This window comes from Ceratotherium simum, chromosome 1 (genome assembly GCF_057802395.1).
Source record: "Ceratotherium simum simum isolate JZ-2026a chromosome 1, ASM5780239v1, whole genome shotgun sequence".
Lineage (NCBI taxonomy): Eukaryota > Metazoa > Chordata > Mammalia > Perissodactyla > Rhinocerotidae > Ceratotherium > Ceratotherium simum.
In genome coordinates, this window is record NC_141900.1 from 27,212,228 (window position 1) to 27,238,145 (window position 25,918).

The following is a 25,918-nucleotide window of genomic DNA, read 5'->3' on the forward strand; positions in this document are numbered from 1 at the left end:
ATAACTTTCCAACCTTCTGGTTTCATTCTTTCTGACTCTAGCATCCTGATTTAATATAAAGGATAGTTGAGGTCCATTATATACATTTTGCCTAAAATTAAAAGCAATATAAATGTTCTTTTCAAAGTGAAATATATCATACATTTTCTGATAGAGAATTGAATTTTGACATTCAGTATGCAGTTGTCTTTGTAACTTCTGTATACATGCATATAGAAAAAATTTTTAAAAAAATAAAAACAAATAGATTAACTTATTTTTATGACAAGAGTTAATAGAGTGATATTTTTCTATGAAGAAATAATGACATCTTTTCTGACACATACAGACTCAAATATACTATATATTTTGAAAGATTACTTACGGTCTAAATTGACTATTGTAGGTGTGGTATCACCTTCACCTGAAAAAATAAATATATAAAATATACATAATTCATACATACATATTTCTGTTATATAGAATCAAAGCCATATATTGAAATTCAAATATCCATGAATTGGAAAATTTACTAAAATTCTTGACATTTTATTCAAAGATAAAATATAATAATGTACTCGAGTAATTATGTATCACTTTTACTGAGCAATATTGAAGGTACATGCCTACTGGTGGTGGATGATGTGAGGAAAGCTCTGTTTTATGACTGTGGATGCTCTCAGGTGTGTGGTTTAATGAGTGTTGGCAGCTTGAATTACACTGCTGGTGTCAAGGAGCAGCCTCATTCTACCAAGTGCCCAACACTGTACACAATGAACATTTCATTGAATAAGACTAATGTTTATTATTGTTTGCTTGGGCTATTCATATAGATAGACCTTTTTTTTTTTTACTGTAATTTGGCCCATTTATATTTTTTTTGAAAATTACTTTTATTTTTTTACATGGTTGAGGGTAATTGAAACTTCACATGCTTCAGAAAACTCTTCAAGAATTCTAGAAGATAGAAATCAACATTACTAATGGAAAAAGAGGGATAACAAAATATAATTATGTTTTGTTAGAATATCTCAAAGATTGGTTTTTCCAGATGGTAACGAAAAGTATGGACAAAAGAGAACATTGGAAACTGCAACTGAACTCTAACTAAAACCTCATAACTTACTCTTTTTTCATAACCTTCCTACTGGGGTTTAATTGCTGCAAAGAGAAAAGCTTGGAAGATGTTAAGATTTGAAAATACTTATGTAGTAATGAATGAGGTACAAGACATTTCCTGGAGTTTAATGTCTGACTGTTCAGAATTGATGGCATAGAATTTAGTCAGGCACTGTTTAGACCCAGCTGGTTTCTAATCCCTGGAAATGCCCTGAGCTCAGATAAACCAGCAACAAAACAGTAATGGCATATGGATTCCTTTGTAATAGATGCAAATTTGATTGTTATTTATAGTGAATCTCAAGAGACTTAATACATGTTAAAAGGTTTTATTTATGTTCATTTTCCAGATCTAGGTATTTTAAATGAATAAGGGTAAATGCAAACATATAAATTTCATCATTTCTCTTTCCCTTTAGCTTATCCTGGGGGAGGGTTTTGTCTTAGCTGAGGCCGGTGTTTTAGTTCACAGTACAAATTAAGATTGAGGCCGACTTTGGTCATTAAAACATCAAGGATATTGGTTTTTCCACTCAAGTCAATTACTTGAAAATTCTAAAATAAAAAATGAAATATTTATTCCTTATGTTGTGATGAGAAAGACTAGACTATTCATTCTATCCTTAATTGCATATCAAGTTTCCTATTTCTAAGCATCAAGTTAATAGGTCAACAGAGTACTTAGTTCAGTATTGTACCTTACTAAAATATTTCAAGTTTTAAAAATTTGTAGATATTGTAAATTTGGGGTTTTAATAATTAATAGTTATATTAATTATAACATAAGTTATACATATAATTTCCTCTCAGCAAATATTTCTCACACTTTAAGCTGGACTACCATTTAAAATTATATTTCTGGAGATTCTGGGTTGGTGGCTAGATTATGAATTTTGAAAAAACATTTCAGGTTCTTCTTTTGCACACTTTGAGCAAAACTTTGAGAGAAACTGCTCTCTAGGCCTTTTCCATTTTACTGTCAAGTACCGTTCTCACTTCTCTTTACTTTTCCCTCACTATCTCCACAACAGTACTCAAATCTGAAAAAATACATATGATACAAATCTTATTCGATAAAAATCTTGATATCTGTATTGATTTAACTTAAATTTGAAGAAGGAAAACGTGTCACTGATAAAAGTTTTACCTATGGAAGAGTACGTTAAGTGTGTGTGTGTTTATACGGCCTCAGAACCAAACACGAACTCTTACTGAAAACATGAAGAAACGTTTCTTTTAACATTTTCTTAAAGTTTCAACTCAAGTTCAAAACTGTGTGAACATCACATATTTTTCCAGGCAGACAGCTATGTTCCCAACCTCTTTATATATTTTAATATTAAAATATTTATTAAATGATTATATTTGCAATAATTTACATAAATGTCTCCTCTCTACCCTGAAAACTATTTGAGGGTAAGAAACATTGTTTATATTGTTGTAGACCTAGCATGTTATATATGGCTTTGCACACAATAGCAGCTCAATTTAAAATTGTTAATAAATGAATAAATAAATACAAACTGAGATAGAAGTAACTTGCTCAAGGCACTTGTAGCAATAGAGCTGGAATTTTTACCCAGGAATTCAAGGTTGAAGCTCTTAACCACTACACTCTCAGTAGTTAATACTTAAGATTTTTCTAAAACATACTAAGTGTGTATACGTACAAACATATACACATTTCTACAGTTTTATTTTTGCATATTTGATAATCTTAAAAATATATGTTAAATATTATTTTGTAAGCATTTTTTAAAAAGCAATAAAAACCTTTACATGTTTTGTAATACAAATGTATAGTATGAAAATGATTTATACAGTCTCTGCAGTTAAATAAATAAGAACTCAAATCTTCTAAAGATAAATTTTATTAGCCTTTCACCAGCAGGAAAATGTAAATAAATCCTGGATATAAATATTAGTTAGAAAAATGACAGTGTAAAAATATTTATTGAAATTAATGTTCAGAATACATTGAAATAAAAATGAGTTATCTGCAATAGCATTTAATCAAATACTAGCAACACCCTGAAGTCTTTCAAAGCACATTACTAACTTTTAGTTTAAAAATGTTAGTTGAAAATATATTTTGAAAACTTTTAAATTATTAGAGTCTTGTATTAGTTAAATTTATAAACCAAGTCACAGTTCCCTGATATTCTACAGAAGCATTTTACTCTTAACTATATCTATGTGCTAAAATTAAGCTACTATGATTTTTACAAACCTGGAATCTTGTAGAGAAAGCAAAAGATCATGTTTTAGAAGCCAGATCATTGACTTTCTTCCTTCTTCCTAGATCACTGGATATTCTATTAGCCTCCATTATTCTTCATCACAGAGACTTCACAAAAGGTACCGTGAAGTTGAATCAATATTTAGAAACTATAATCATTTAACCATTAAAAATTTTTTGTGTGTGCCAGAGAGGTACATTTGTTTGCTTGTTTGTTTTAGTGTTAAAACTTGAAAAGTATTTTCCATAGAAGCACATTTTTAGGACCTATGCAAACTCTAATATGGGAAAAGTAGAAGGACATTAGGAAAACACTAATTTGAAAGGCTGTTATTATAGATGAAATAAAATATAATAATATGAAATACAATTTTTAGCAAACACATAAGGTTTTATTTATTATTATAGACAATTTCTTTATTAAAAGTAGGTTGAGAAATTTCAAGTGAACTATAGATATACTTGATTAACATCATATTTAAGAAGTTTGCCTTTTTATGTTAAAATTTCATGAAACATGACTCTGTTTCCACTTAAAGTACAATTCTCTCTTAATTTAACGTAAATTTTGGAAAAATATAGACGTGTTTGTATTTCATGTTTTAAAGCAAACATCATTTCTTCAACCTAAGCTCTCTCTTTAAAGTGGGTATTTTTGCTGCTGTTTTCAAGATACTTGCTACTGGCTTGTCTCACAAGAAAAAAATTCTTAAAATGGTACTCTTATTGGACTTACAAAAGTATGTCTTTTTTAACAAGAAGGTAGTTTAACATAATGTTTAAAGATGTTTGCTATAAACATCGAGCTACAAGATATGTAGTGTAGTAAAACGGTCTCTTGCTATTGACACGGCTTTGCAACAAGGCTTTTTCACTCAATAACATATTGAGGATCTTTTCCCATCTCAATATATATTACTCTACATCAGTGGTTCTCAGTGGAGGTGATTTTGCCCCCCAGAGGACATTTGGCAATGTCTGGAGATACTTTTGATTGTCGTAACTGGAGGGAGGGTGGTGCCGTTGACATCTAGTGGGTACTAAATGTCTTATAATGTACAGGACAACCTCCCACAACAAAGATTTATCCAGCACAAAATGTCAGTAGTGCCAAGGTTGAAAAATCCTCATACATTTCCCCACACTGACTTCTAAATAGGCTTTCCAATTCATAAAGTAGCACAGAATTGAGAGAGCCTGACTACCCAGGCCCTCACTAATATTGGGCATTAACAATCATTTTCTTATTTTCCAACCTGATAGGTGGAAATGATTTCTTATGCTTTTATCATTTCACTTTTTAGTATAAGTTTTAATATCTTTTCATTTGTTTGTTATATTTATTCTTGAAGATTCATTTTCTTCATTTTTTTCCTGAATTATCTCATTTTTTTCTTATTGATATATAGAAGTTCTTTTATATAAAGTATATCACACATATATTTTACATATATCTTTTACTTTACACACTAAACCCTTTTAACAAAATCATCTTGGGTTCAGAGAAATGGATAAAATGCTCCAGGCTTCCTAGTCTTGGGCTAAAGAACGGAGAAGAACATAGAAGCACCACTATCTCAGGTCCATTCATGGGTCTATTAGTGGGCCGGGACTTTGCTGAGAGCTCTGCTACATTCAGAGGCTGAACAGGTAGTATTGGTGTGGGGGAGGAGGGGGAGGTCTTTTTAGCCCAGTCATACTAGAACCATGGCCATTTATTGCTTCTGGGTTCCAAATGAGAATCTTCAGAAGGAGGAAAATCTTCTTTAAAAGGTCAGCAGAATGTCTCTTTGTCTAGAGGAGAGATGAAAAAAGGTGTGTGTGTGTGTGTGTGTGTGTGTGTTGCTGTCTGGAGTGCATCTTCATTTTGGGATCATCTCCAGCCCTCCTATACTATTTCCACCAGTGATTAAGGTATCAATTTAGAGGAGACATGGTATATTTAAAATATTCCACCTGAAAAAGATTACTAAATGTACTTACAACGAGAAATAGGGCAATAATCCCAAGGAATGAGAGGATTCCCTGTGTAACACCAGGGACCGTGAGCATCATCATCAGGATTCCTGCAGTAATTCTTATTCAGCTTACTAGCATCTGGTTCCCAGAAGATGTGCCTGCATAAACAACAAACTCTGAACATCACAAGATGCTCATTTTGTCCAAGAGAAACAAAATGTCACCAAGAAGATATAATCTTAGCACATAACTTTCATTGTAGATACAACACAAGTTTCTACTTGGCATGAATTTGACTTATTTTGTTTGAGATTTATTTTCTTGTTGTTTTTACAGTTTGGAAGCATGGTCTCTAACTCAGGAATATGGGACAGGGCTGCATAATTAGCATAGATAAAATGATGAAAGATTTTGTAGCTTTGCTTCTATTTAATAACTATAGTGGCAAAGTAACAATACCCCTGTGCATAGAAATGGAGACATACTGCCAAAAAAAGAGCAGATGACAAAGATCAAGGTTATAAAATAATAGAAAATAAAAGCTATTGCAAAAGTATTTTTTTTCATGTGTTAGAAACATATGAATCATCACTAGCAACATCACCAGGACGAAGTACAGGCACATACACTGAAAATTCATAACAATGTGCTAATGAAATAATTAAATTCTAAAATTTCACTGGTCACATAGTTACAAAATATGATTTTTTGACAGATAACTAACACTTCAGCCTTTCTCATTTTACACCTTAACTAAATTTATTACAAAATAAAAACAAAAATATTGTGTGTTATTTTATAAGACCATGCCCACTCATATAACTTCAATATTTGTATTTACTCCACGAACATTAATAACGTCAAATTCCACATGGCCATCCTGACCAAGTCAAAGAAAACTATACACCTAACTGAATTTGTTTTGTATTATTAGTCACTACCATGCTCAAATGTAATTAATATGTCATTAAAAAAAATTGGGAAGAGGGCCAGCCTGGTGGCGCAAGCAGTTAGGTGCGCGCACTCCACTGCGGCGGCCAGGGGTTCGCCAATTCAGATCCCAGGTGCGGACCGAAGCACCGCTTGGCAAGCCATGCTGTGGCGGCGTCCCATATAAAGTGGAGGAAGATGGGCATGGATGTTAGCCCAGGGTCAATCTTCCTCAGCAAAAAAAGAGGAGGATTGGCAGATGTTAGCTCAGGGCTGATCTTCCTCACACACACACAAAAAAAATTGTGAAGAGCTTGGATATGGAAACTTGAAGCATCTTTGCAAACTCATTTTCTGGACAGGAAGTTCATTTTCTGGACGGGAAGTACACGTAGTACTTACTACGTGCCAGATTTTATTATATGTGATTTACATATACTATAACCTGAGACCAACCAAATGAGACAGGCTTTAAGATTATGCTATTTTATATCTGAGGAAATTGAAATCCACAGAGGACAATTAACTTGTCTAAGGTCACATGGCTTGTAAGCAGTAGAGCAGGGGTTTGAACACACGGCTCTTTCCAGAGTCAATGTTCAAAACCACCATGCTGTACTACCTCCTTATTCAGTCATAGTTTGTTCTTAAACCAAAATGGTACCATGCAACTTAATCATTCATCAATTTACTACAAATTATTTCCAAATGACTTTTAACTATTTCCAAAAGTTAAACCTAAACTCAATGAATTGAGTTATAACCATCGTGGTTCCTGAATAAATACGTCACATATTTCCAGCAGTATGCTAGTAAATGTTTAACAATTGGCATTTTGAGGTGTGCTTGGTGGGAGTCTTTATTTGTTACCCTTGCTGATTTTTGTAGTGTAAATAATTCCACCATAAAAATATCAAGTTTCCAACGTGAAATCACTGAAGGCAGAGTTGGTACAACTGTCTGTCATAAGTCTGTAAGAGCTAGATCCAACCCACCATATTTCCAAAAACGCTTTTAAAAATATCAGTGTTGAAAACAGCATTTAATATTAATCATGCCAATTCCTGCTTAAAATTCTTTAATGAATCCTTTTAATTCTAAGGATAAAATCTAAACTTCTTAACACAGCTTACAGGGCTCTATGTGGTCTTGCCACTGGAGAATTCCTCTTCTGTGGACATTGACCAAATTACACTACGTTTCAACCTTTCCAAAATTGTTTCTATTTTCAAATACATCAATCTTTGGGCTTTTGGACAAGCTATTCCTTCTGCCTGATGTACTCTTCCTCCTGCACTTCCTTTGACCAACTCCTACTTATCACATATGTCCCAGCTAATGCCCCTTCCTCTAAGAAGCCTTTCCGGCCATCTAAGTCTGAGTCACTTCTTTGCATTCCCATAGCATAAAATATGCTATTTTTCATGATTTTTATAATATGGTACTGGCATTTTCTGTTTGCTGGCATTCCAGAGTGTGAGATCCATGAGGGCAGACTTCTGCTTGTCTTTGAAGTGCTAGAGCTACAGGGTCTAATACCGTACCTCCTAGCCACAGATGGCTACCGAGAAACTGGTATGTGGCTAGTCCAGATTAAGAGGTGCTATAATTGTAAATATATATCAGATTTTGAAGATTTAATATGAAAAAAATGTAAAAGATCTCATTAATAATTTTCATGTTTATAATATATATTGAAATGAAAAAGTTTTAGATATATTGGATTAATAAAAATATATTATTAAAAATAATTACTTCTTTAAAAGTGGCTATTAGAAAACTTTGAAGTACATGGGTGGCTTACATACGTGAATCGCGTATTTATGTTAGAGAGCACTGCTTTATAACTAACACTATTTGCTTTGAAGCAAATTAATTGAAACAATATCATCTACTACTAAGTATATTTTAGAAGAGAATAAAGGCTTTAAAGTTAAAGGAGGACTGGAGGCAAAACAACTAAAACTCTCTGAGCCCTTAATTCTTATTCACACATGCAGAAATATTTCAAAGGATTGTGATGGTCAAATGAAATAACAACTCATGTAAAGCAACCATGCTATAGGTACTTGATCAAATGACACTTTTTTTTTCTTTTATTCTAGTGCATATATTCTGGGATATTTACTAAAAATCTGTTTTATGTCATAACTATATCTCATACTTCTTTTGTAATTTCAAACACACTAGAAATATTGCTAGAGTCAAGTGAAAGATAACTTCTTTTTCTCTAAATATATCCAATGTCAAATTACCTAATTCCCTGATATCTATGGATATTTAAGTTACATATACATTTGTTTAATTATAGAAATTTTATGTGTCAAAATAAAGCTATACAAGGAAATCTGTCTCTTTAAGTTTTTAGTAAAGTGAATATATAACATATGGTCACTTATTAAAATATGGTCACTTATTGATTTTTCATGAATTAATATTAATAATTAATTATGAGCACATAATCATATAATGTACTATTTGAAACATTAGATTTGACACTTAATTATACATTGTCTTATCAAGTTATGTAATTGTTTTCTCAATATGAGCATATCCTCCTTAAAGGTGGAGCCAAAATGTATGCTTACTTTTTGTTAATATTCCCAGTGGCACCTATCACAGAGCAGAACACGTAGTAAATGCTCAATAAATATGTGATGGGATTGAATTGCTTATTTAAAAGTTTGCTACATAGAAAGAAAATGTTAAATTGAGTTGCACAGAATAATCAACCTAACGTTTTTATTAGGTTACCATGATATATAAAAGAATAGAAAGAAATAGCACTGTACACAGCTCAATATACCTCTCTGCTGTCATCACTACATACTATATATTGAAAGAAAGAAAGTGACACACCGGTGTAAGTCTTCCATGTTCTTGTCCCACATGGAACAAGTTAGTCCAGATCGCGTTTTGGATAAATTGCCCATATAATTTTTGCCATTCCCACGATAACAATCTAAACATAAAAAGTATAGAAAGAAAACTGATGAATACTAGGAAGTATAGAACAAAAACATTTTTACAAGCATATGAATTCATGAAAATCAACATATAAATTAAAACCAAGCACTCTGAAATCTGTACAAATCAAAGCGATTTAAACATCTTGGATTAAAGTATTTTCATTTTTAGCCAAATTTCTTCCTCATTCAAGTGAGAGTTTATGCATCAAATTACAAATTTAAAAAAATCGAAGAAAAATTAAATAAGTGGCTACTAGGGACACCAAAGAAATGAGAACTTTTAGAATGACATATATATTTCCCAACGTTTTGTTCTGAAAAATTTTACTCCACAGAAAAGTCACAGGAATGATATAATGAACACTCATATACTCATCACATTCGTTGTGTTTTGATTTTTGTCTTTTATGAAATAGACGTTCTGAGTCATACAAGCCAGCTGTTTTGCAAATGCTGTTTAATTTCATTTTTATTTTTCTCATGAGTAAAGTCAAGTCAAAGACAAGAACATTGCTGGGTGATATTGTGGCCTCTTCAGACCGTTATGTCATGTGATACGTGATGTCAGTTTGTTCCATTACTGGTGGTGAGTTGGATAATTTGGTTAAGCGGTGTAAAGGAAAAACTTATCTTCATATAAACAACAATAAAAAATTGTTGGGGACTTTGAGACTGAGTAAACATCCTATTGCCAAATAAATTTTCACAAAATGGCTTAGGCATACGTTGATTAACTGTGCATGAATCATGCACTGGTTTTAAAATAGTTATTTTTTCCATTTCCTACATTTCTTTATCTATCAGTTGTCATTCTTCTGTAAATGACAGTTTTTCCTTCTCCCCTACTCCTTCTATCTAAGTATTACTACTACTACTAGTAGTAGTAGCAGTGGTAGTAGTAGTAATACTAATGCTAGTAGTAGAAGCAGTAGTATAAATATGGACACACGCATTGTCTTTTTATTCACTGTGATATGTAATCTATTCCTGTTGTTCATTTTGATGCTTAAATATTTCCAAATTTAGCCAATAGAAGCCACTTTAAACTGGATCCTGTGTCTTTTATCATGTCCCACTTTTTTTAATTGAGCAATTTGTATTCTATTAAACATTGATAAGTGTCCATATTCTTAATTTTTAAAAATCGTATAAAGAAGTATTATTCCAAATATGTAAATTGCAGTTCTACATTTGAAAAGAAACACCATTCCATATTTTGAAATAATACTGCATAATTAAAAAGTGACTATTAAACATTCCTAATTTTTAAATGAATAAAAACTGTAGATTTGACTATAAAATGTTATCTACAAATGTACATCAATGTTAAGATTATTCTCTGCTTTAAACTTGGTAAACTATAGTATATTGTCATTGGTTTTAATACGCTATGTGATTATAATAAATAATAGGTACAAATCCTACTAAAATTTTTAAATGAATAATAATTTGTTCAGGAATCAGTTAACATAGTGAAAAAGTAATATAATAAGTATATTCAATAGTCATGTTTTTGTATCCATGGATCACATTTTGCAATAACACTATAAGGAATTTGAGCTAAATTATAAAAACTGAAACAAGATAGGATTTGATGCAGATAATACAGCAGTCATTACAGTACACAATAAAATTGTTTTCAGAAAGCATAAACTTGTAAAATCCAATACTTGAATATATGTAGAATATACCAATTAAAATATTTTCCTCTGACAATGCTTTTCTTCTTTCTGTATTAGGAAAGTTTAAACTGGTAGGCAGTAAATTCTTTAGATAGGCTCTTACTGAAGAAAGCAATTGTGTAATGTAGTATATTGGTACTGCTTTTTTATACATTTTTGTTTTTTACCTCTATGTTTTCTGTGTTGGAGGAAGAGATCCTCCTCACCACTACCACCTTTTATTTGAATATGGGCTACCAGCTAGATTATAATTTAAGGAAAATTTGTAAGTTGATACAAATTGCCAACACAGTTTACCCTATTTTTAACATCTTACATTAGTATGATAGATTTGTCACAACTACTGAACTATATGGATGTATTAATCTTAACTGAAGACAATATTTTGTTTAAATATTCTTAGTTTTTACCTAATATCCTTTTCTTGTGTTCTAGGATCCCACATGATACCATATTACATTTAGTCATCATGTTTTCTAAGGCTCTTCTAGATGTAACAGTTTCTCAGACTTTCTTTTTTGACGACCTTGACAGTTTTGAGGAGAATTGGTGTAGTATTCTGTAGAATATCCATCAAATGAGTTTGTCTGATGTTTTCCTCGTGATTACATTTGGGTTATGGGTTTTTGACAGGAAGACATGAATTTCTGAGCACTTCTTAACTTGCTGGCAAAAAATATTCCAGCCTCATCTTGTATTTTTCTTGCCCCAGGCCTGGAACGATCAATTTCTCCAAGGAGCCCTTGTTTATTTTAGCGATGAAAGGCAACTAGAAGACAGAAGTGGGTGCTAGGTGTGCTCATTGCTATTTGGTACCATCGTTTCTAGCCCTTTTCATTTAACAGAGCTAGGCAACGTGGGTGTGTATGTGCATGTGTGTGTGCGTGTGTGTGTTTTCAGAGTAACTACTGATTCCTCTAACTCCAATCCACCACCACAGAGTTCTTCCTCTCCTCCGTTTCATGTGTTCTTTCCTTTCTCCCACGATTAAAATCCTGATTCCAGATAACATCAATATGTTTGCTCATTTTCTCAATTCTACAATGCATACAAAATAATTTCAAAGCTGCTACATCCTAATACTAACAACAAACTTACACTTTAAAGTTCAAAATGTATTTAAAATTATTTTTCCTTAAATATATCCTAATGAGGCTATAACAGTCAGAAAATTGTATCCAAAAGTCATTCAGATCTTTTTTTCCTTCTCTGTAGTAACGGTATCCATTTATATACAGATAGGCACATTTCTGTTTTCTTCTATCTTTTTTGAGGTCACTTTTGAATATTTAAAATATTAATATCGGTTAATAGTCAAAAATATATGAAAGACTGTACTCAGAGAATTCTCATTTTCCCTTTGCCTCTGTCTTTATATTTCTACCCACTACCCACCATTACAAATAACCAATTTCATTAGTTTGTTTCTTTTTTTTTTTGTGAGGAAGATCAGCCCTGAGCTAACATCTGCCAATCCTCCTCTTTTTTGCTGAGGGAGACTGGCCCTGGGCTAACATCCATGCCCACCTTCCTCCACTTTATATGGGATGCCGCCACAGCATGGCTTGACAAGCAGTCCATCGGTGCGTGCGCGGTATCCGAACCAGTGAACCCCGGGCCGCTGCAGCAGAGCGCACGCACTTAACCACTTGCACCACAGGGCCAGCCCCCATTAGTTTCTTGTTTATGGCTTCTGTGTGTTTTCTTCTCTTTAGTTTCTAGCAAAACTAAGCCTATATATATACATATATACACACACACACACACACACAAATATATACAATATTAACATGCAAATCATTTGTATATACATTCTATATATGTATTATTGTATCCCATTCTTTACTACTAGTAGTAAATCCGTTTGTTACCAGTAGAATACCAGATACATAATTTAGTACCTTGCTTTTCTTTTTTTAATTAACAATGTACCTGAAAATCACTCCACATTAGTTCATGGAGAGTTTTAGCATTCTTTTTGCGAATTCATAGTATTCTCTTGTGTGGCTGTGCCAGAATCATTCTATTTGCGAATTCATAGTATTCCATTGTGTAGCTGTGCCAGTATTCTATTGTGTGGCTGTGTCAGAATAGTATGTTCTGCTATTACAGAAAATGCTGCAATAAAAAACCCCTGCATATGTTTTTGCATATTGTTGGAGCTGTGTATTCAGGTAGAGCATTGTTGGGCCAAAAGGTGAATGCCTATGTAATTTTATTAATTATTGTAAAATTTTGTTCCACTCCTAAGCAATGTGTGTGAGTTCCTTTCCTCATATAGTTTTGTCAAAAGATGGTGTTGTCAAGCTGTTGAATTTTTGCAAATGTATATGTGAGAAATGTAAGTCTCATATTGTAAGAAATCTCAATACTTATATTTTACTTTTCTCTTGTTACATGTGAATTGAAGCATAATTTCATGTGTTTAAGTGAATTTTTATATACTTTATTTTAGATATCTTTCTGTTCATGTATTTTGTCCATTGTTTAATTTTTTTGGTCTTTTATTTTTCAATTTCAGAGTTTTTATGTATTAAAAATATTTTCTCTTTATCTGTGATAGGCATTTCAAAACTTATTTCCCAATTTGTCATTTGTCTTTTGAATTTAAATATGGTGGGTTTGTTTATTTTTTTTGTTTGCCATGATAGGTTTCTGATGTAGTTTATAATTTTTTTTCTTTTATTGCCTCTAGATTTTGAGAGTTAGAAAGCATTTTGCCACATCTAAGTTATAAAGGCATTCTTCCAAGTCTACTTCTAGTATCTACATGGTTTCCTTTTTTATGTTTAGATCTCAACCATTTTGAGTTTATTTTCTGGTATGGTATGAGGCCTGGATTTAATTTTATCATTTTTCCAAATGTTTACCTTGTTGACCCATTATTATATTTTAAAAGTTCATTTTTCACTCAGTGATATATAGTGCCACAATTTTTAATATAAAAAAATCTCAGTAAGCAGTCTATTTCTGGACTTGGTGTTTTGTTCCAATTGTAAATTTATTCATGTGCTAGAACTACACTCTTTTAATTATAAACTATTCATAAAATACTTTAATATCTGACAGAGTTAATTACTTCTAATCATTCTTCCTTTTCAAGGTTTTCCTTAGTATACTTATATGTTTATTCTTCCAGGAGAACTTTAGAATTAATTTGTTTGGTATCAAAAAAAGATTTGTTGATCTATTTATTAATATCACATTAAATATATAAATTAGCTTAGGTATAATCTTGATGTATTTATGATATTGAGTTATATCAAGAACAAGAGATGTTTTTCTAAATGTTAAAGTACACTTTTGTGGCTTTCAGGAGTAATTTAAAATTTTTATCACATAGATTTTATGCATTTCTTTCTAAGTCAATTTTAAGTTTCCACCAGTTTTGCTGCTATTATGGATGCAGTTTTCTCTTTAATTAGATCTTCAAACCCATATATGAATGCCATTGATATGTGTATATTAATTGTATATCCTGCTACCTTAGTGAATTTTTTTATTTGAATTCAGTTTTTCAAGTATATTAGTATCATATTATTTGCATAAAAAGAGATCTTTTGCTTTTTTACCCAATCAATATGCCTTCTTATTTAATCATATAGAATAATATCTCCAATTCAATGTTAAAGAGAAATAAAATGTTAACTTATATTTACAATGTTAAGTAGTAGAGAAGATAGTAGGCATTCTTATTTTCTTTCTGACCTTAGTAAGAATGCCTCTAATGTTTCCCCATCAAGTAAGTGGTGGTTTTATGACTGAAATACATATATGTATACCCATATATATAATATGTGTGTGGGGAGCATCTGTGTATGTCTATATATTTACATGTTAAAATGCGAATATAAATGTCAAAGAAGTCTCTTTCTATATAGATATAGATATATGGATATGTATGTGTACATATTCTATAAATTCTTATTTGAGTACTTTTATGAGGAATGGGTGAATGTTGTCACAAGAATTTCAAAATCTGTTGAGATTTATTATATGATTGTTTTTCTCATATCTAAGATGAATTATGTTAATGAGTTTCTAATACTGAACCATTTTTATTCTTAGACTAAACTCCACTCAATCATTACGTATTATTTTCTAATTTCTTTATTAGACTTTCTACTCAAATTTCATTTAGGATTTTTATATTAATATTCACAAATGAGATAATTCCATAGTTTTTTTTTCTGTGCTATCTTTATCATGTTTAGATATAAATATTATAATTTCATCATAAAAATTATTTGGAAGTTTTATTGTATTTGTTAAGCTACAGGGCAATTTATGTAGCATTGAGATCATCTGGTCTGTGAATGCATCTAAGCCTGGTGTATTTTTGGTGGAATAGTTCATTAACAAATTTCTGTATTTCTTTTATAGAAATTATTCTACTTAAGGTTTTTTTTCTTTACCAGGATCAATTCCAATAACTGGAATTTTCCTAGTAAATTACCCATTTCATTTTCATTTTCAAAGTTTTTTACATGAGGTTGTATAAAATAATCTCTTATGTTTTCTAATTTTCCTGCTTCAATGGTTATTTCTCCCTTGATAATTATACTTTTATAATTATCTACAGTCATGTGTCACTTAAGAATGGGAATACGTTCTGAGAAATGCATTGTTAGGCGATTGCATTGTTGTGTGAACATCATAGAGTGTAGTTACACAAACCTAGATGGTATAGCCTACTAACACCTAGGTTATATGGTACTAATCTTATGGGACCACTGTCGTATATGCAGTCCATCCTTGACTGAAAGTCGTTATGCAGCACATGACTATACGTAAAAGCATCTTAAGACACACCAGAAGTTTATAAAACAATTGTTCTCATTTGCCTCTATCACTCAGAAATTATCAGTAATTGTTTAAGTGAACAAGACAGAGACAAAGAAGACCCAGATGGTACCAAACCTCCCTTAATCGTTGGTTTCAACTTTGTTTCCAATTGACCTTTAAAATCTGCCAAAGAACAGTGAAATTGACTGAAAAGGGACTCATCCTCTCTTCCCTCTACAACTGTTTTCAGAATTGTTCGTGAAAAATGTCACTGAAGAAAAAGCTAAAGGATGGAAGAAGTACGTATAGGGCAATAAATCTATGAAACGGAGATTGAAATTTGGCTTAGACTTTTTAGGATAATTTAGGACTGCCCATGACCATTACCATCATAAATAAATTTATGTGAAAGATTATTATTATTTAAAAAATAACTCTCATTTCATTACATACCAATGAATGCCCAGAGCCCAACATTATTATTAATCTTTGACAAATGATTTCTTTTTTAAACCTATTTCAATTTGACTTTTCTCTACTGCTGCTCCCTGAAGCAACTACCTTCAATGGCGTCTATGTTTCCAAGCACAATGGTGATTTATCCCAAACCTCATTGCTACCCATCATCGCCACTGCTAATACACACGTCCACATCACTCTCATCTTTTGCCTGAATTACTGAAACAATCACTCAATTGATTTCCCTGTTTTGGCTCTTGTCAGAAGTTCTGGCTATTTTGCATCATGCAGCCACAGTTGTCCAGTTAAGACTTAAGTCAGACAGATCATTTAACTTCTCAGAACGCTACAACAGAGTGCCTTCTCTTTGAGAATAAAAGTATAAATCCTTCCAATTCCTGTAAGACCTATGCAAATTCATCCCAATTGCTCTCTAACCTTATCTCCTGCTACTCTCTGTCTTGCTCATTCTGTATCAGCCACAACGATGTGGTGTTTCTTTCCTTTAACTTTTCAAGTACTCTCCCATCTCATGTCACTTTCATTTGCAGTTTGCTCAACCTAGAATGCTCTTTATAAATATACGCACATGGCACACGCTGCTCCCTCACTCCTTTCAGGTCCTCCTTACAGGTTTCCTTAATACATAAGATCTTCCCAAACTATTAAAACACAAAATAGCAGCCCTTCTCTTTTAACTGGGACATTTTTCTCTCTAGCATATACCACAAACTAACTTAATATCCCTACCCCCATTTTTTATTGTACTTGTTTTCTGTTTGCTGGAAATTAGTTCCATGAGGTAGAGAAGTTTGTTTTGTTTACCGATATACCTCCAGTGCCTAGAAACTGTGCCTGGTCGTTAGTATACACTCAAATAAATAAATAAATGTTGAGCAAATGAATATGTAAAAGAAATCCAACTTCAGACTCGGTGACTTTGCTAACCAGCAAAACCAGTGCAGAAGAAGTAGATCTTCTGCTGTAAAATGTGAACTCCCTTTAGGCACTTCCTCTGAACTTAATCATGTCCACACTGCAAAATGTCAGCTATTACCTTGTCCACTTGACACGTCACATTTTGGAATTTGCGAGCAGTAGCCAACTCGGATGTTTGGATCCGTGGTAAAACACCAGGGTGACTCAGCCCCATCTGGATTTCGGCAATAATTTTCTCTTAGATCCCTATTGAGAATAAGCACGTTAATGTAAATTGCCCCAGTTCTTACATTGGTGAAGTCAGCGCTATCACATTTCTAGAATCCCAGAATGTACGCATGTCTACAAAATAGCGTTCTAAGCTTTAGATTTAGGGTAGTTATAACAACGTAGAATTCAGGATAAACAACTGGCACTGTGCACATTACTGAAATAAATGCTATCAGATATCAGTATTCTTTTTCTTCTACAGGCCTGGAGTTCCACACATACACTGCTGCTTCATGAAAGAAACAGTACCATTTCATTCTTCTCACTCATTCTCAAGATTGGGACTCTCAACTGTTACAATTTTTAAAAACTGGCTTGTTATTTATTATGTTTTCATGGATCATATATAATGTAGAAACAACATGTATCTCTCTTTGCCAAAGAAAGGCTATTATTAATAGTCATTAACTACTCTCATTTAAAGTGACAGTTCCACCTATTCAAACATTTGCCACAAAAAACACGACAGCTATTTCTTCCTTGAATTCTGTATTCCTTTGATTTATTTAATTTGCTGCATAGATTTCTTTTAAATACAAAGTAGTTCTTTCTTGATTTAGAGAAGTTACCTGAAATCTTTATAAATATTTCTGCAAAATTAAGGCCTAATTATGATATAGAAGATCTAACTATAGAAGTTGACAATATAGTACATGTAAAGCCTTTCTTTTACCAGTGATTTAATTAGACTTCTAGAGTTCTCAATAAGGAAAAAGTGTATACAAATATTCTCTATAGGTAAAAGGATTTTACCTTAATATAAGATTCACATGAAATAAAATGTGGAATTGATGATTTGCTCTCCTGAAAAATGCTCTCTAATTTGACGCAAGTGTGTACTTTCTTTTTATAGATCCCTGGCTGATAATTTAAGAAAATTAATATTCAATCTGTTGGAAACTACATTATTTCTATCACTTAGGTCCAATCACAAGTACTACAATTTTATTAATACCCAAATTGACCACTATGAATGAGAAATTTTTAAGGAAAAAGCTTAGGTTTGGTTATAAAATCAACAAGTAATAGTTTATTCAGTCAAACTGTTATTTAAGGTTATGAGAACAGTGATTGCCAATAGTTAAGGTCATTGTATAGCAAGTTTTCATAATTATAACCTATATTCAAGCCTTTAGCCTTCTTATAAAATGATGAAATTATTAACTGGAAGGATAAAGAAAATCTTTTATTTCTTGTAACCAATTTATACTTATGCTTTAAAAATTTGTCAGTACAAAATATGTGCATTGACTTTAACATAAAGTTTACACAAATTTGCAATTTTAGATGAATAATTGCTTAGTTAAACTGAGTTGCCAATTTAAGGCAAGATAATTAAACAGAGATCTAAGGCCACTGAAAGTCTTAGTTTAGGCCCACTCTATATCTAGAAGCACTTCATTAATCTAGATTAAGCAAGAATGAGAGTCAACGTTTACCTGAATATTTTTTCCTAATTTCTTTCCCTTCAATTGAAGAAGAATTGTTTACAATTACTAAAACAAATTAATGATTATATGATTCATGTAGATTCATCACAGGTAGTATTTTCAGTTATAGTGTTTTAAAAATTGTCATTTGTAAGGAGTCTCAGTATTGGGGCAAATAGAGTTTAATACAACCAGAGCCACCTTACCAGCACACCATTCTCTGCTAGACCACAAATAGTAAATGTATCAATCTTGTGGGCAAAATGTTGTCAGATTTTATCAGTTTTATAACACAGCTCATTTTTTGCTTTTTGATATTTATATTTGTTTATCTTGACCAAATAACTAAATTAAGAAAGGATGGCTTAAATTCTGATAACACATAACAGCTAAACTTTTGATAATTTTTAATTGTGAAATGTGTGATTAAATTTCTATAATTATTCTCTTTTTCTTACAGATGCAGTTCTTTGGGTTTTGCACATACACAATTTCTTACTTGACTACTACCAATCATCAGATGTTAACAAAAAGTGTGAAGGGCACTGACACTGTCTCTCCTCCTCTTAACTATTCTTTTCTCATTTTCTTTGCTTTCTCTACTTTGATATTTATTTTGGAGGTCTAAAACACATGGGTCAGGAATAGAGTGAATTGCTGTAAAGAAAACGTGGGGAATAAACCCAGAGTGACAACTATAAATTTGTTGTTATTAAATAATGAAAAAATCATAACAGATGAATATTTACTATCTAAGCAATTACATTGAATTAACTAAAAAACAAAAACAAACAAACAAAAAAACATAGGGGCCGGCCTGGTGGCATAATGGTTAAGTTTGCATGCTCGGCTTCGGTGGCCCAGGGTTTGCAGGTTGGGATCCTGGGTGCAGACCTGTGCACCACTTGTTAAGCCATGCTGTGGCAGGCGTCCCACATATAAAGTAGAGGAAGATGGGCACAAATGTTAGCCCAGGGCCAGTCTTCCTCAACAAAAAGAGGAGGATTTGCAGTGAATGTTAGCTCAGGGCTGATCTTCCTCACCAAAAAAAACCCCAAAAAACATAAAATATTTCCTGTCTTTAGTGGATGGGCAACTAGTGCTCATAGTTCTCCATCTTGAAATGTTAAACTCTTTTATTAAAAGCCAATTACATAAAGCCAATATATGTTATTTATAGATGCTATTTCAGCAAAGCCACTATGAATGACACGTGTGTTATAAATTTCAAAAGCAATTATTTTATGTTCCTTATAACGAGGTGGACAATTTAAAAACACACGGCATTGTGGCCGTGTCTGTCCAACAAAAGTGATGAAAAAAAGTAGCCATGGAGAAGACACATAACAACTATATAATTGATATTCAAGGCAGTTTCTTCAGCTGGATTCATCTAAACAATTGTTTTACTTCCCCGCTTTTTAAAGCAAATCTAGAAATAATAGAAAACATTGATTTAAAATTATAAGATAATTTTGTTTCAAGGCTGAAAACTCAGTTTACAATGTTCAATGAAATCAAGGTATGCCTCTTCTTGTAAGAGAAAAAATATGTAATCTCCCCTAAAGTTAATATGAAAACTTAAGAAGGCACTAATTTGAAACTTGCCTGGCTATCATTACCATTAATTGGTTTATTAAATAGATCTGCAAGAACAAAGCTGTGATCAGACACCTAGAAATGTGTTTCCCAAATCACAGTATATTAACCATCTGACTCAGAATCACCTAAAGTGCTTGTTAAAATGCATATTTGAGGTCCAAATATCAGACCTAAGGAAAAATCTCTGGGTGGATGAATCTGCCTTTTAACTCCTGATTATCCCTTGGTACACTAAAGTTTAAGGATCACTAACACAGAAATTAGTAAAAACTAATCACTCTGCCTCATTTCCCCATAGCCTACTGAAACTTATAACATTTGCCTAATTTACTCACTTGCACTTGAAATTTTCAGGAGTTATGTCATGCTGATGAGGGTACTGGGAATCCCAACGCTGACATGGAATTCCATTCCAAATGGTATTGGTGGTGCCCCGGTAACCTTCGCCTTGACCTTGAATGCATTCAGTGGTTTCCACAGGGACATCTGTGTCATTCGTAGTACTGTGAGCTACGGGTAAAGGGAAATACAAACTTAAATAAAACCTTTCAACTTGGCATCTACCTCTTAGAGTTCACTTGCATTTGTATTACCAGGGTTTTCTGTCACAAAAGTTTTATAATATTGAGTGGAATAAAAAATTCAATTTATCGTTATTACTATCTCACTCAACCTGAAGGAGTGAGTTAACATGGTGGACTCAACTGTGGAATTTCTTTGCTTACGAAACATAATATTCTAGCTTGGCTTTATCTAGATCAGTTTCAAAAATCATCATCTTATAGTATTTAAGTTTTCTGGTTCTGTCTAATCATTCATGAACATTAGATGTAAAATCTATTTATTAATGTTTAAGTACAGCATATATGTTTTTAAAAAATCACTTTCTTTCTTTAGAAATTGAAAAACATCTATGAGTAATGTGGTCACCAAGTAGGGAAATTAAAAAGCACTGTCCTGTGAGTTTGACCATAAAAAAAGTAAGAAAAGGAAAATTAATGTTAGTCTAGAAAGCAAAGTTAACAAAAAAAATTGAATTTATTATTATTATCTCTATTCCAATTTTTCTTTCAAACACCAAATTAGTGTATGAATTAATTTGAATAATTCTTTAAAGGCATTATACTTCCATATGTCACTAGAACTTATAAATATTGAATACTCAGTATTTCTGAAATAACTATACAATTATTCCTAAAATTAGTTTGCTTAAATACACATAAAGTTGGCAATGGTATTAATCATGATTTCCTTCTAATATGATAAATATATTCTAAGCTGATATTTTAAATTTTTCTTTTTAATCAACTTGTTGGCATTACAAAGACAAATCAGTTGTTCCTAGGCTTTTTTCCTAGTGTGACTGCAATGCTTACCACATGTCAGGAAGATCATGAAAATCTCAGTAATAAAGTAAAAAAACTACAAAATTAAATTTTTACCACAACTTAGGCTCTCTCTTTTTCTCTTTAATGTTTACTCACTTAAACAAAACATAAACATTCTGGAGCAACTAAAATTCATATACCTTCTCAAAAGATACATGAAAATGTTTATGTCAATAGAGTAAAGTCAATGTAAACTTCCCAGTTACCTTTACATTCTAAGTGGTCATTCAAGATGCCTCTGAATAAAACTCAAGTTGACACCTCTAGAACAGTTTACGATTTGAATAAATGTCTTTGATTCATCCATTCTGGAATTAGATGTATCACTTCTCAAAGGAGAGGTCAGAATTAGACATGCCTTCAGAGGCTAGAGATGTCTAGAAAAGTGTTCCACATTTAATAGTGTAAATTCTTTTAAAATGGCTCTTCAATTTCATTTAAATTTATTTCTTCTTACAAATAATTACTATCTTATGTGGCTGAATGCTTTATGTCACTGAGTTCCATGCAAACTAAGTTGAGGCTAAGTTTGGAGTTATTCTATGAAGCTTTGTATAAAGATGGAGGAGGATTAATTAACGACCATTCTAACCACTGGAACATGTTGTATATACAGATTTCCACAAATTGCCCTTTTAAAAACTTTTCTTCAGCTCATTTTAAAATAGATTTTTATTTCTTATGTATCTACTTTAAGGAATAGAAATGTGGCTCAGAAATAAATTAAAAGGAAATTCAAATGGAGATGAGAAAATGTCCAGACATCGACTCATAAAGTGGTCATTGAGAGTTGATAGCCTAGAGAATTAATATATATTGGTATTGGTATTATGTATCAATTCAGGAAGAACTAAAATTATTGGGCTGGGAGAAACTACTTGTACAGAAAAAGTTGGTGCTGGTTAGCCAAGTGCTTTATGATTTTAATATTATCTAAAGTTCTCTGATGAAATAGAAAACAAGATGGATTTCATAGGTCCTGAGGAACTATATTTCATCAAAACAAATGCCACTAAGCTACTATATTTCTGATGATTTGAATTAACTGATAAATGATTTGAGAAGACTGAGTGCATGGGGGATGTCTTTAAAGGGTTATAACTCTAAAAAAGGTAAAAGGTCAAGCTTGTACTGACATATTTCATATCTAGTTATAAAACTAGGATGTGAAAGAAGACAAAAACAAATGTCTCCAGGAATTCATCAATTCATTAGCTTAACATTTTCAGAAGAAAACTTTTGACTTTCCCACTTCTTGAGCACAAGGTCCTGGGCAGCAAACTCGTGTTTTTGGTCAGAACTCAGAATCTTAACAATGGGAGGAAGGTCAGAGTTAGGGCAGCCAGAGCAAAAACGCTTCCACTAATCTTCTCATGGACTTCATTGCCCGTCTTGGGTACTTCAACTCTCTTACTTTCCTAATTATTTGTGTGTGTTTTGTTTTATTTGTTTATTACTGACCCATTTTTCTTGAGTATCACTCTGACACTGTGAACATGTAACCAAAAACCCAGTCTTGATGAGTTCTGATGTCTATCAAGGCCACCTTTGGCTAGATATGGGCTCATCACATCTCACTGAGAAGGTAGCTCAAGGCTGAGCCCATCAGAGATTAACACGCTCTGCTCTTTGGACACTAGTATGATTTGCCAGATACCAACCTAAACAATGAAAAAAAGGAATATGATATTCAGAGACGATTAGAGATTTGGCCATTATTTAATGGTATTTCTAAATGTGGAAACAGGTTCAGAGGGCTGTTTCCTCTTCTGTGTGAAGGTAGCTTGACATTGTAAATCTATGCCTTGCCGCTATGCCTGGTGGGGGTGAGAGAGTAAAACTTCATGCCGACAGTGTCAATGTAAGATTGAATATCAAGTGTCGTTTCTAGAGTGTGTTATTAGATGAGAGTGATTGGATTTTCAAAGTAATTTTTTCATAAATACCTTTCTTAAAGTGATGCTCTTGTAGAAATGACCCATGATAGTTAAAATTTGAAACAATACATAGAGCTTTAAACTCAAAAATAATTTCAATTACACCGCTCTTTATAAAAAGGGGACATTATTAAAGTAAACAAATATTACCATAATTCATTAGGAAATCAATATCTGGAAAATTCAATGAGTAACTTCAAGCAACCACATGATCATCAGAAAATATTAAGAGGAATGATAAAATTTAAAAGCTAGTAAAAGATAAGTATTTTCCTAACTTGAGGGCAAAGTTTTCAAATTTTAGGAGTCTCTGTGGAAAGAAATACCTATATTACAAAAACCTCAAATCAAAGAAAAGACCACTCATATAAGAATATCAGGGAAAATATTTCACTGTCGATTGATCCACTAAAATTTCAGTGTCAAGTTCAAAGACATAAATTGTTGGTACTAATTTTGCACCTCCACTGCAGAGGTTCCCGAGATTTAATCAAAGAATCTTTTACTTTTAAAAATAGCAATCATAAAATCCTCATTTAAACAATTATGTTGAAAAGTTTTTTCTAAACTTTCATTAGCATATTTTAAAACCTTTGATATAACCTTATTTTAAGGAGTCACTAGATATTCACTAAAAGAAAATGTAAATTAAAATGGTTAAATAAAAAACAAAATTTTGGATTTGGATTAAATAATTTATATTATTTAACAGATTCTAATTTGGAAGTGGAAACTTTTTAGTTTAGGAAACTTTTGAAATTACAAAAACTACAGAATACAAAGAATTACTGCACACTAATGAAATACAGTATTGTACAGAATGAATATAACTTTTCCCTAGGCCTTGCTATAGACTGAATGTATGTCTTCTGTAAATTCATATGTTGAAATCCTAATCCCCATTGTGACGGTATTAGGAGGTGGGGCCTTTGGTAGGCGAGCCCTCATGAGTGGGATTAGTGTTCTTTCCATCATATGAGGACACAGTGAGAAGACAGCCATCTATGAACCAGGAATCAGGCCCTCACCAGATACCAAATCTGCCGGCATCTTGATCTTGGACTTCCCAGCCTCCAGAATTGTGAGAAATAAATGTCTGTTGTTTATAAGCCACCATTCTATAGTAGTCTATTATGGCAGCCTGAACTGATTAAGACAGGACTCATCAAGGTATAAAGAATCTAAATAATAATATTATGATTTTTGTCTTTTATTTTAATAAGTATCTATAGCTTTGAAATATATAACATCAAACAACTTGACGGTTTTACTTATTCTTGTGTTTTAATTCAGTGGAAATATTTCTTATGATTTTAACTACAAACTAGCAGTTTTCAGACAGTATTTTTTTTTAACTAAAAAGTACCATCTGAAATTAGTGCATTTGTATTTATCCCATTTGCCATTCAGCTGCTAGAACCCCATAAACAAAAAGTATATAATTCTGGTGGCAATGTGTAGAATAAATAATATAGGCAAAAAAAGATATATTAGTATAAGTTAACTACATAGTTTTCATCAATAAATAAAAGTTATTATGAGACTTCATGCAGCTGTTTAATAAATATTATCTGATGAGGATCATGATGAATGATTTGCCCATAGACCATATAACTGTGATATAAATGTTTGATCTTTGCTGCCTACACTCATACTTACTATTCAAACAAAATGAATTACTCCTGAGCTGCAATAAAATACCCTCCTTCAGCTGTCCTACTGTATAAATATCAAAATTTGGTGCAAAAACAAAACAAATATTTCATGCCAATTGATTTGGAAAGGGCTGTTAAATGCTGGGAAACCTATTTCTTGGGACTTCATACGTTAACACAGGACCTGAATAAGGGAAGGTTTTGAACAACCTCCAGTGGCCAAATGAAGTGTTAAAGAAGCACAGAAATATTCCCAAATATCAGTCGAAGCTGATCAAGTTTAGCCAAAGCAAAATGTTTTTAAAGTGCAACATCCCCACATACACAAATATTTTTGCAAGTATGTCTACCAAGTTCATACCGAAAACACCAGGAACTCTTCTCAGAGTTCCTCACAAATAAAACATTTTGCCAGGGGTGTCAATGGTAGCCACCCTTTGGAAGGAGATGCAAAGATATTTATATGATCCTCAGCGGCCTATGAGTGAAGGACTGTTTTTCTTTGATGATTGACACAAAGTTTTCTGTTTGGAAATGCTTTAAGGAATACAATTTTTGCTGTTGAAATTTTTCACT

General features: G+C 32.3%; 1 protein-coding gene across 2 annotated transcripts in view; it reads right to left on the reverse strand.

Moving 5' to 3' along the window:
* Window positions 1-25,918, reverse strand: part of HGF (hepatocyte growth factor) — a 74,502-nt gene that overhangs the window by 12,073 nt on the left and 36,511 nt on the right. For both annotated transcript variants that reach the window (XM_004431293.3, XM_004431292.3), the window contains exons 8-12: window positions 20,698-20,872; window positions 17,179-17,306; window positions 9,086-9,188; window positions 5,321-5,454; window positions 365-403 (exon numbers count right to left, since the gene is read on the reverse strand). In XM_004431293.3, coding sequence (XP_004431350.1) covers window positions 365-403; window positions 5,321-5,454; window positions 9,086-9,188; window positions 17,179-17,306; window positions 20,698-20,872 — 579 coding nt within the window. The remainder of the gene's footprint in view (window positions 1-364; window positions 404-5,320; window positions 5,455-9,085; window positions 9,189-17,178; window positions 17,307-20,697; window positions 20,873-25,918) is intronic.